This window comes from Syzygium oleosum, unplaced genomic scaffold (genome assembly GCF_021117445.2).
Source record: "Syzygium oleosum isolate NSW1041296 unplaced genomic scaffold, Sole_v2.1 Sole_v2.48, whole genome shotgun sequence".
Taxonomy (NCBI): Eukaryota; Viridiplantae; Streptophyta; class Magnoliopsida; order Myrtales; family Myrtaceae; genus Syzygium; species Syzygium oleosum.
In genome coordinates, this window is record NW_026607532.1 from 1,024,344 (window position 1) to 1,036,326 (window position 11,983).

Below are 11,983 nucleotides of genomic sequence, written 5' to 3' on the forward strand. Positions count from 1 at the left end.
GCCCACAAAGCATCGTCCTCCTCCTCCCCCTACTCGTCTAGGGTTTCTCCTCCAGCAGAGCACGCACAGGAAGTTGCAGAGAGACCAGCCGGCGGTGGTTACGCAGCTCCTCCGCCCATCTCCGAGAGAAGGAGGCGTTCGCCGATTCGATCGTCCGACCATGAGGCCGATCCTGATGAAAGGCCACGAGAGGCCGCTGACGTTCCTCAAGTACAACCGGGAGGGCGACCTCCTCTTCTCCTGCGCCAAGGACCACACCCCCACCGTCTGGTTCGCCGACAACGGCGAGCGCCTCGGCACCTACCGCGGCCACAACGGCGCCGTCTGGTGCTGCGACGTCTCCCGTGAGTCCTCGCCCCCCACCCCCGTCTTCTCGCGTCGCTTCTGGTTTCGGTTTTCTCTTTCGCCCGGCTGGTTTTGGTGAATCTGCTTCCCGTGCGCTTGTCTTGTGTTGTGTTTTTTCGAAGGGGATTCTAAGAGGCTGATTACCGGAAGCGCGGACACGACGGCGAGGCTGTGGAGCGTGCAGAACGGGACGCAGCTGTTCGCGTTCAATTTCGATTCGCCGGCGAGGTCGGTGGATTTCTCCATCGGCGACAAGCTCGCGGTGATCACCACCGATCCTTTCATGGAGCTGCCCTCGGCTATTCATGTGAAGCGCATTGCCAGAGACCCTGCTGACCGTAAGTTGGGGGTTTTTTTTTGCGGCCTCTTATTAGGAAAAATCAAATATTGGGATGAGTGGAAAATTATACGTGTTGTATAGCATGGCTTAAGGACTTGTATCGGTGGGGGCTCGTGTCTTGGATTTCTGTTTGTTATGTTTTAGCTACTTGGACCTATGTTCTTCCTGGTATGAATGTTTTTAGATTCATTGGCTTGTATGCACCTAGAAATTAGCACCCGACTTGACCCTGATACTTGGCACCAGCCCTTAAGTATTGAGTACTCTTTCAAGCATGGCTAATCATGATTCAGTGATATGTGTGATGCCTCTGTTGAATTCACGACAGAAATAGGAAATCTTCCCCGGGTTTTAGTTTTACTAACTTCTTTAGAAGTGTACGGACGCCAATGATTTCATGGTATCTCGCTATCTGTCTGTTTGCTTTCCTCTTTGATCATAAGCTCTTTGACTTCCTCATATTCATGGGTAAGTAGTTTGTGCTCTTCTTCCTCTTTTCAAATTGTTTCAAATGCTGCCTTAACAAAGTATTGGGTAGTGAGCATAGTTGCTTAGTTTTAATGTCTTTGGCTTGTACATCCTTGAGCATTCGAGATCAAGATACTTGTGGATAAGCATCCTCACTCATGGGGTATTTTCGTGTTTCGCTTCCTATTATTTGGATTGATCCAGAGAGGTTGACTTTCGCGCAATAAAAGCAGATAAATTGATTCAATTATCAAGTTTGTTAATTTGTTGATGTTAATTCAAACATAGGAATAGTTTCAAGTTGGAAAACTACTAGCATTGGGTGGGTAAGCTTTTGCAAATGACGTGGCTAGAAGTTTCTCCTTGAATAGTGTCAGTCGGCCACTAGTACTCCATGGATTAACATACCTGTTTTCCTGTGGGCATTATTCAGTCTGGTGGATTATCAGAACCTTATGGTGAATGTGAATTTGTTGGCCTTTCTTTTGACTCTCTCGTTTCGCTACCTTCATTAATAGCCTTGAAATTTAGGAGCTCCATACCTAATCTAGCTGCTCTGTGTCTTTCCTTGGATGTAAATGTTCATTGTTATCTCCTTATTGCAGAGATTGGTGAGTCTGTCCTCATCCTTCGGGGTCATCAAGGAAGAATAGCTCGAGCTGTCTGGGGGCCTCTGAACAAGACTATTGTAAGTGCTGGAGAAGATGCTATAATTCGTGTTTGGGACTCTGAGGTATACAACTCTTTTTCTGTTACGGTTATTAATTTGCATATTTGGCTTTAGTTTGTTTTTGAGTACTTAATGGTTCTTCGTCAACTAGAAGTTGTTTGCTGTTGACACAAGTGCTAACTTCTTTGTTGCTTGTTTGTGAAATTGCAGACTGGGAAGCTTCTTAGAGAGTCAGACAAGGAAACTGGCCATAAAAAGGCGATAACTTCACTCACGAAATCCGTCGATGGTTCACATTTCGTTACTGGTTCACAAGATAAATCTGCCAAGGTAATTATTCCATAAAGTACATTTGATTTGATTTAGGTCACAGTTCTCCTTTATCTGATACTACCATTTCTTTCTATTATCTCAGCTATGGGACATCAGGACGTTGACTCTTATTAAAACATATGCGACAGAGCGCCCAGTCAATGCAGTTACAATGTCTCCACTTCTTGATCATGTATGTCCTCCCCCCATCCTTTTTAAATGTTGGTTGCTTTTATAACGTGGTCTGAATCTTTCTATTTGGACAGTCTACGTGGTTTTCCTGATTAAAGTTGGCTCTTTGCCATGTTAGTTTTAGTGTCACTACTAATACTACTAATAGCTTGATTGGCCGTGTAATTTACGAACACTCTTAATCATATCCATGCTTTTCTGTATTGGAGTTAAATAATTGTGTTTTTAAGATTATATCTATAAACATGTTTGAGAGCCAATTTTGATAAATCTATGAGCTTTATGTTAGTTATTAGAGTACTCAAGGGGTGCCATTGATTTGCTTGGGGATAATGAGTGTAAAAATTGGGTAAAAACCAATGTACTTACAAAAAGCAGCAGCGGTACCTAGAGGCAAAGGATTTGAAATTCCTAGTATTATCCTTCACAATTCAACGCTAGCTCCTTATGCCTTTTTTACTTTTATATTCTGTTCCCTGTGGGTCAACCAAGATAGCCATCAAATTCAGAATTTCTCTTCTTATTTCCATCTGTTCTTATTCCTCTCCAAGCTCACTCTCTCACTGAACCAGAGGAGGCTCAAGCTAATACTACCAAATCACTTGCCTCATCCCCTTGTTCATTTAGTTCAGGAGTATGCACACCAAAATGTTTTAGTGCGTCCTCACACTACTTTCAGAGTTGACATGTGCTCACCAAGATATTCTCTCTTTTTTTCGCTTTTAGTTTGATGAACTGTTGTACACTTGTGCTTTCTTTATAAGTCAAGACGTTCTTGTCCTTACAGGTGGTTCTTGGAGGTGGCCAAGATGCGTCGGCTGTAACCATGACTGATCATCGTGCTGGAAAGTTTGAAGCCAAGTTTTTTGACAAGGTAAATTATGCTATATTTACTCTCATTGGATGTTCGTTCGTTCACTGGTTTATTGAGTATTTCATGTCATTGTGGTGGTCCTGCTTTTGTGTAGATTCTCCAAGAAGAAATTGGAGGTGTGAAGGGACACTTTGGGCCTATTAATGCTTTGGCTTTCAATCCTGATGGGAAAAGGTAATATTTTTTTTTAATTCTGTGGCAGTACAATGGTGTGGACGATGGTGCTGTCTTAATATCTAATACAAGTGACTTGATAAGCCGAAGTGCGACGTTTTTAGTAAAAGTTGCAGAGAACGTGAAATAGATTGATTTTTCCCAACACATGAGAACTGATTCAACTTTCCCCGGAGTGAGAATATGGTGGAATTTGGATGTTATTGCAAGTCGATTAATTGATTTTGTTGCAATTAGGCAACTGATTTTGTGTGATATTGAGACCATATATCCTCAAATAGAACTCTAGTATACCTTGTATGTTTAGTAAAATCATGTTGTGTGATTGAGTTCTAAATTTTCTACGACTTTGTTTGTCTTTTCAGTTTCTCAAGTGGAGGTGAAGATGGTTATGTTAGGTTGCATCACTTTGACCCGGATTACTTCAACATCAAGATTTAGCTTTTGAGAAAATAGTTTTGCAGTTTTGAAAAGTTGCCTCTGTCTTGGCTCTTGATTATTGTGGAGGGAGTGCTGTGACAAAGAAACACCTGCCTTCTCCTGAGAGGTTAGGGGAAGTACACATTGTGGAAAGATATTATCATGTTAGTTTCCTATTTTAGATTGGAAATTTTGTTTTCAATATCAGGTTGTCTAAATGATGAGGAACTCAATGAAATGAGCTATTTCCTAGCATCATCGGCTATATAAAAAGTTCTTTCATCTCTTCTGTCGGCGAGGTCATGGGGAAAAACGAAGGTTGAAAATTATCCTTTCTAATCTTGGCACAGGAAAAGTAGATGGGGAAGTTCGTTGTTCCATGTTGGTTGTTGCTTCTTTAGGATGTTGAAATAAGAGGGACGCTGCTTTTTTTTCCTTGTTCAGTTTGATACTTTAAAATGGAATGTATTCGGCACGAGCACATAAACAAGTCGGCATATTTGAAGATCGATTCAGGGAGGATCGCTACAGGCTACGCTCACGTGTTGACACGGCGGGTAGATGAGATTGTTAATTAGCGTGAGGGACGAAAATGGAAAGCTGTTGCGTCATCTTTCGACGAAAGAGATGTGAATGAAAAAGGCTGTGGTGTCTTTCCCACGTACAAGTTTGGCTATGGGTGAAACGTTGTTGTATTGCAACGAGACCGTGAGCTTTGGCTGTAGGGTATAGTCCTCCAGACTTCCTCGCATACATTCAAAGATGGATAGTGCCAAACCGGGGGGGGTGGGTTGGGGTGGGGGTGGGGGGGGTTGGGCAGGCGGGTGTTGGGGCGTTGTGCGTGAAGTCACTCGTCCTATTTTCATTACTCGGTATCCTCCTCCGGGATGCATTCGAGGGAGATGGAATTCAACCGTTTCCGCTGAGAAAGGCGACGTGGGTTACCGAGAGAAGCTTTTCACCATGGCGGCTCCGTGAGTCGCCACTTGCCGGTTTCTTTGCACGTTGCGTCCCGTGGATCCTCTCTCAAAGTGAGGGATCAAAATTGGCTTCCAACGTCGGCCGTTCCCACCTTTTTTCCTTCTTTTTTGAAGAAAACAAGCTTGTTAGAAAATCACTTGAAGTCCAAGATAGGGATCTCTCCGACTCTATTCTTTCTCTCCTTTCCCCACACTAATGAAATTTAATGAAGTGGGTCTTGCCTGGTGGGTACATGAATTATACTCTACGCACCCACCCACATGTGGGCAAAAGTACAAAAGACGACGCCCCACCAACCGGTGAGCGACTTTCTTACACACATTTTCCAGGCCAATGACGACGCACCATCAACAGACGAGAAAATCGTCGCAATCATCATCATTACAAGGAACACGATTCGTCCAGTGAAAAATCACTTGATCCGAAACCACGTCCTTTTCGTTTTGGCATCATAATACGTGGTCATTTCAAGGCCCAAAGTCGCTTTTAAGCCTCTTGATGATCTCCACTTGATTTGCTTAGCGTTGCCGGGTCGGAGCAGTTCATGTCATCATATTCACGGGAGTTAGCATGTGTGATTTTGCCAAACTTTTGTTAGATTTTCTCACGCCTTTCCTTTGGAAGTGTCGGTTGGTTGTACTTAAACTCCAGTCATGTAAGTCGAGGTGCTTCTTTTAATAGATCAAAAGAGGCTAGCCCGATATAATTAGAGTTAAGTATGAACGCGACATGCTTAAGCAGCTTAAAAATGGCTTAATTTTCAAGCCCGACCCAGCTCGCCCAATTGTTAGGTCCCGATCACTGCGTTTCTGCGTTAGCAGCCGCATCATTATTCAAATCGATTAGGCAACCTAGTGATTCTAAGGTTAGAAAAACCGGCACACCAAATTTGCCAAAGATCAGATGAGGCACTCTCGGTCAACGGATCAAGTAGATTTTTCTGCCTACTAATCTAATTTGGATTAAGAAAATCAAGGGGAAAGATGTAAAACGAACAGTCCTTTGGATTTATACGAGGCATTTGGATGTAATTAATGAAAGTCCATTTGTTGCCTAATCATTGAACGAGAGCCGTCATTGCAAAGAACAGTAATGTTGACTAACGGGTACTCTTGACTTCTTTTTACCCAACTGCCTACGAACTACCGCCATTTGTCTTCACCCCACCAACAACATTAATAATCGAAGCACGTTAAAAAAATATCTAGGGGCCATCCTTTTTCTACGGATTCTGAGATAACGACACAAATGATCTATAAATTTTAATTCAACGTAAAATACGATCCTCAAACTTTTAATTTATCTAATATTATCCCTTGACTTTAATATTCTTTCAATTTATTCAATGTGATCTCTGAACTTTTGATAAATGTTCAAACGAGTCTCTAAACTATACGAAAATAATCAACGTTATCCTTTCATTAATTTAAATTCAGTGATCACATTGAACATTTTCATATAGTATAAAGACTAGTTTGAACATGCACTAAAAATTTAGAGGCCGTATCGAATAAAATAAAAGTTCAGGGGTGAGATTGTACATTATAGTAAAGGTCAAGGATCACAACGAATAAATTAAGAGCTCGGGCCCATATCGCGCATCGAGTCGCAGTTTAAGGACGGATTTAATATATTAAAATTAAAAAGAAGCAAAAAAAAAAAAAAGCAGGAGGCCCCTAACTGTTGCTTAACGCCAACCCCTCCCTACAAACTTCCTCTCTCTCTCTCTATCTCTTAAAATCCCACTCAGATTTTTTCTCTCTCTGGTCTTACTCTCTCCATCTCTCTCTCTCTTCCCTCTCTCTCTAGCTCTGTACGGAGGAATGGACTACTCGCCGCCGGAGAACCACACGAGTGCCTCGTCGGAGGCGGAGTCGACGCCCCGCTCGGCCTCCTCCGCCGCCCTCCGCTCCCTCCGCCTCCTCCGCACCGACGACCCCGGCTCCAAGCTCCAGGCCGCCCGCGACATCCGCCGCCTCACCAAGACCTCCCCGGCCTGTCGGCGCCAGCTCGCCGACGCCGTCGGGCCCCTCGTCGCCATGCTCCGCCTCGACTCCCTCGAGCTGATGGACGCCGCCCTCCTCGCCCTCCTCAACCTCGCCGTCAAAGACGAAACGTACCCCTCTCTCTCTCTCCCTCGCTCTCTCGCTCTCTATCTCTCGCTCTCGCTCTCTCTCAGTAGTACGGATTGATTGCTGCTCGATTGCGTCCGTGTTTCTGTTCATATGCTCGCGATTCATTCTGAAACACGATTTTTTTTTTTTTTGGTTGTGCGATCCTTTTCCCCCTCCCTCGTCATCTTTCTGGATCGCGGACGATGTGCTTGAACGTGTTCGTTCGAAAATCCAGCCTGAATCGGGTCAGGCTTCAGCGATTTTCGTTCTTACCCGATGCTTTCGCTGCCTCATGGTTTTTTCCCTTCCATTTTGCTCGTGATGGACATCTGTTCATCGGTTTTGGACGTTTTTGGTGGTTACCTGTGGAGAACTGCAGCTGTTTCTCGAAGAACTTGATTGGGAATAGATACTTTTTTGGGCAGAAGATCCCTTCTTTTATCTCTTTTTTCCCCCTATAGAAGCTGACGGATGATGATGATGACGACGACGACGACGATACTTTGCTTGAGTTGCTGCTGTTCCTTCCCTTTTCCTCCTTCTCTCACTTGCTTTTACCTCGGATTCATCAACCGGGGAAATTTCGAAGTGGGGGAAAAAAGCGAAATACGAGTGGATGGTTCCTTATTTTATCACGTCGCTTTTTCTCTTTTCATGCTCTATTGGTTGCTTCAAGTCGCGTTTATTCCGGGAAATGGGAAAGTTGGACTAATCTTAAGCTTTCTTAGTTGATAATTTCTGAAACTTTTCGCGGAATTATTATCTTGTTAAATCAAAAGATGCGATCTTTAAGTTATGTTGATAAAGTCTGTTTCATTCGGTCAACAAGTATCTTTCCCTGTAGCGGGCGGTGAGTTTTTCTTCTTGATTATTGTGTTCTGAATGGGTTTAAAGGCAAAAATGGTCGGTTGGATAGATCTCGCAAGCGGGGCATATTCTTTTCCCCAGGGAACATGTGGGTGTTCCGTGGTTGAAAGCTCACCACTAATCAGACTCAAGGGTGGTTCTTCTTTAGTTCACATGTTGTGCCCTTTCTTTTCATTGCCCTTTTCTTTTCCCTTCTTTTGCATCTTATGCTATGCTGCTTGTGAAGTAACCCGAATTTCAACCGATTCCGAGAGTTCATTGGCATCCTTAAAGACTTCTGAGGTGGTTCCATGAGCGTGGAAACTTGCATATGTCTGTTTAACCAGTTGGAACTGAACCGCGTCGTAGTTTCTCAACTCTAGGTTCTTATTCTTGCATCACGAAAATTATATGCATATGAGGACTGTGGCTTCCGTTTCTTTGTTAACATGCTATTCTCATGAGCATCATATTACTCCTATAGTGAGTGATGAGGCGATAATTGGGTAGTAACTTTAGCTTTCCACGGAGTCAGCGACTGCGGAATAACATATTCGTTGCCTTGTCAAGAATGAGAAGATTGTTTCAACAAGTATGGACTATACAAAATCTTTACCTGGCAATCAAGTGCTTCTATCGGCCAGGTCCATAATATGTTGCAACAGAGCTGAGGCAAATATTACACTGTTAGTTTAATCGATCTAATCAATAACGCTGCTATTACTATCAGGGACTCTTGGTCAATCCCCTAGATTGAGGAAATCGTAGGAGAGCTCTTGGATATATCTGTTTTTGTGCCTTTGCTGGTCTTGAATTTATTGATTGCTTGCTGCTTGCCTTTCATTCGTCGCTCATGCTCCACTGACTTTTATGGTAAAATAGCCTCTCTACATGACTGGAAGATCGACGCTGATATTCATTCCCATTTATCTTGCAGCAATAAGGTGAATATTGTTGATGCGGGTGCTCTTGAGCCAATTATCAGCTTTCTACAGTCAGATAATGTTGAACTCCAAGAGCATGCAGCTGCCGCTTTGCTTACTCTGTCTGCTTCTACCATCAACAAGCCAGTCATAAGCTCTTCCCGAGCCATCCCTCTCTTGGCAGGAATCCTGAGATGTGGAACCCAACAGGCTAAGATTGATGCCTTAATGGCTCTTTACAATCTCTCGACACATCCAGATAATCTCAACGTTATCCTCAAAGCAGATCCAATTCCTTCCATAGTGAACTTACTGAAAACCTGTAAAAAGTCGTCTAAAACTGCTGAAAAGTGCACTGCTCTTCTAGAATCATTGTTAAATTTTGAGGACGGTAGAATAGCATTGACATCTGAGGAAGGTGGAGTTTTTGCCATAGTTGATGTGCTGGAGAATGGGTCCCTCCAGAGTCGGGAGCATGCTGTCGGGGCTTTATTAGCAATGTGTCAGAGTGATCGCTGTAAATACAGAGAACCAATCCTCAGAGAAGGTGTAATTCCTGGTCTCCTCGAGCTCACTGTCCAAGGGACACCAAAGTCTCAAGGAAAAGCACATACACTGTTGCGGTTGCTGAGGGAATCTCCAGATCCAAGATCCGATCACCAACCTGACACGCTTGAGAATATTGTCTGCAACATCATCTCTCAAATTAATGGAGAGGACCAGTCTGACAAGGCGAAGACGATGCTTGCTGAGATGGTGCAAGTAAGCATGGAGCAGACCTTGAGACATCTACAGCAAAGGGCTCTGGTATGCACACCCGCAGATATGCCCCTTGCCAATTGTACTTCTGAAGTTTCTTTAAAGTAAAATCTTCCTCTATAATTATCGTCTCTGGATAAATATTTGTTGCTAAAGAAAACTGATCCTGTGAAATATGCCAGTCCTGGCCATAGTGGTGGTATCAGGTGACTGGTTGGAATAAACTGAAGTGTATCACAGTACAAGGTTGAAATCATAGTTGTTTCTCTGTTGTTTGTTTGTAAAGGTACTGTTGTATAAATGCTACACAGATTGTAAAGGTTTCCCTGCCTTCTGTTCCCAAACTTCATGGCCTCTTCTTGTTATTAGCAAAAGATATGAACTTATGAAGGAAGTATTTATCCCAAGTCTTCTCTCAATGCTGTCTAATGAGTTTGCAACTCAAACTGAACATGATGATGGTTTGGGATTCGGATTATCTCAACTTCTATATTTCTGCCGCACTCGTTCTTCCCTCAACATGTTAGGTATTTAGTGAATCACGGTGCGAGAAATATAAAAATCTAGGTCATTTTAAATGGGGTATATGTTGACCCTCTGGGCTCATCTTAGCATGATTGGCATGGTCGACTAAAATGAATCGAAATGAACATCGTCTCGTCGGAACTGCCTCTGGACCATGACGTGTGTCCCTCTTTTACATCCACCTTACTTGAAGTGTAATCTTGATGTCTGCCCACTAGACTACTCCATCTTTACTAGTTGATGCATAAATTCGGCACGACCACCTATAGTTGGTAGGTGGACTTCTTTCCTCTCCTCAGCTTTGTTAATAGGCGGTGGGTGAGTTGTGACATTTTGGTCATTGTGAGCGTGTGTTGAATGAGGTCATCGAGAGGGGACCATTATGTTTTGCCCATATCACCTGTGAATGGTTTATGACTTTGCCCATTTCTTTCTATATATTCCTTTTCTTTCTCATAAGTAAACACATCAGGATTAAATTCTATAGAATCGGTGAGACTAGCTCGCATGCTGAAGGGTAGAGATGAGGTGTGTACAAAGAGACTAGCTCGCATGCTGAAGGGTAGAGATGAGGTGTGTATAAAGGCTCAAAACACGTCAATCTTCGTACTCACGTAGCGTTGTTTTCATGTGTTTGATTCTACCTTGCAACTGTCACATCACACGTGCATAATATCGACAAGTGATGGGCTCCTGAGTCCCTACCAAATTAAACAATAATGCAGGCTTTCATCATAGCCTTCATTTTTTGGTTTTAATTCTGTATATATATACATATATATCAAGACAAGACGCACAAATTTGAGGACGTGGCCAAGCTGAAGATGTTACATGATGTTCTCTCATAATCATCATCATCATGATTATTATTACTTTTTTATAGTATTTTTTTCTTTATTGCTTCTGTTTTTTCTTCCACTGTTGACGGGGGAGCTGCCATACACGATATGGTTGCAACTCACTTTTCACAGTCGTTTTCTACATTGTGTTGTTTGGCTTAACTCGGGTCAAAGCCAAAGTTTTTCCCTTAAAGAAAAGGTAGGGTTTCAAATTTAAAAATGAATGAATATGACTGTGATTATAATCTACACTTTCTCATCTTTCAACGTGACTAGCATTTCCTATTTGGTTGCAACCTTGGTTAGTAACATACGGGACGAGAATTTATATGATTGGGGAGACGACGTGTATATATCATCATTTTTTTTAAAAGTACGTTGAAAACAATCTTTCTTCACTGGTATAATAAACGGGAAAAACCTACATTTTTATAATATTTAAATTGTATGATTTTATAGAAGTATCGCATCTAGTAATTGAATTTTTATCATTACCTCGTGCTATCTAGTGAGCATACAGAAAAGTTTCAATTATTTTTATGTAAATGTTGAATACAAGTAATTATATTTTGGTCACATAAATAACGCTTAGCGTGTTACATCATTAATTAACCAAAGAAATGACATCAAATAAGTTCAAAATTGAAGTACTTTTAACCCAAGTATAATACTTCATGTGCTTTTATACGTGTATAATTCGATTCTCTACGAGTACGATTATTTTTCCGTAAATTCAACAAAAGTGCAGAAAAGTTTAATTGAAAATCAAGTAAGTACGTATATTTCACATAAAAATATGAGTATTTTAACTAATATATTGCTCCGACCAAAAAAAAAAAAACTAACATATGCAGAACAAGAAATTGGCCACACGATACGCACTTTGTCAAATATTGTTCAATTTTTCCAATTTGTCGGGGAAGATTGTCCAAAAATCTCAACTTATTATGTGCCGGCCAATTTAGTTATAAATCTTTTAATTATACGAATTTAGTTATAAACATTTTGAGAATTTGCAAATGTAGTCCTTCTGTTTGGTTAGGAATCGCCGACATGGACGTTGGCTGTTCTACGTGTCATGACTGGCATCAACGTGGACAATTTTTGCAAATTTCTTAACAAAAATTTTGAATTTTTATTTATTTATTTTGAACTTTTTGTTTTTTCTTTTTTTTCATAGGGCTGGCGAGGGTTGCCTGCC

General features: G+C 41.9%; 2 protein-coding genes across 2 annotated transcripts; both read left to right on the top strand.

Moving 5' to 3' along the window:
• On the top strand, positions 1-4,050 carry LOC115681437 (eukaryotic translation initiation factor 3 subunit I-like). Its single transcript, XM_030605386.2, has 8 exons — positions 1-344; positions 468-683; positions 1,759-1,886; positions 2,034-2,153; positions 2,239-2,328; positions 3,115-3,201; positions 3,296-3,375; positions 3,741-4,050. Exons 1-8 carry the CDS (start codon positions 161-163, stop codon positions 3,814-3,816), a joined length of 981 nt encoding a protein of 326 aa, XP_030461246.1. The 5' UTR covers positions 1-160; the 3' UTR covers positions 3,817-4,050.
• A 2,461-nt stretch (positions 4,051-6,511) lies between these two features.
• LOC115665703 (U-box domain-containing protein 4) lies at positions 6,512-9,825 on the top strand. Its single transcript, XM_030587550.2, has 2 exons — positions 6,512-6,892; positions 8,674-9,825. The coding sequence occupies exons 1-2, from the start codon at positions 6,600-6,602 to the stop codon at positions 9,524-9,526; spliced, it is 1,146 nt and encodes a 381-aa protein (XP_030443410.2). The 5' UTR covers positions 6,512-6,599; the 3' UTR covers positions 9,527-9,825.
• Positions 9,826-11,983: the final 2,158 nt, after the last annotated feature.

Coding starts and splice junctions, on each gene's coding strand:
- LOC115681437 (XM_030605386.2), top strand. CDS start 161: ATGAGGCCGATCCTGATGAAAGGCCACGAGAGGCCGCTGACGTTCCTC. Junction 345..467: donor CTGGTGCTGCGACGTCTCCC/GTGAGTCCTCGC, acceptor GTTTTTTCGAAG/GGGATTCTAAGAGGCTGATT. Junction 1,887..2,033: donor TTCGTGTTTGGGACTCTGAG/GTATACAACTCT, acceptor GTGAAATTGCAG/ACTGGGAAGCTTCTTAGAGA.
- LOC115665703 (XM_030587550.2), top strand. CDS start 6,600: ATGGACTACTCGCCGCCGGAGAACCACACGAGTGCCTCGTCGGAGGCG. Junction 6,893..8,673: donor CTCGCCGTCAAAGACGAAAC/GTACCCCTCTCT, acceptor TTTATCTTGCAG/CAATAAGGTGAATATTGTTG.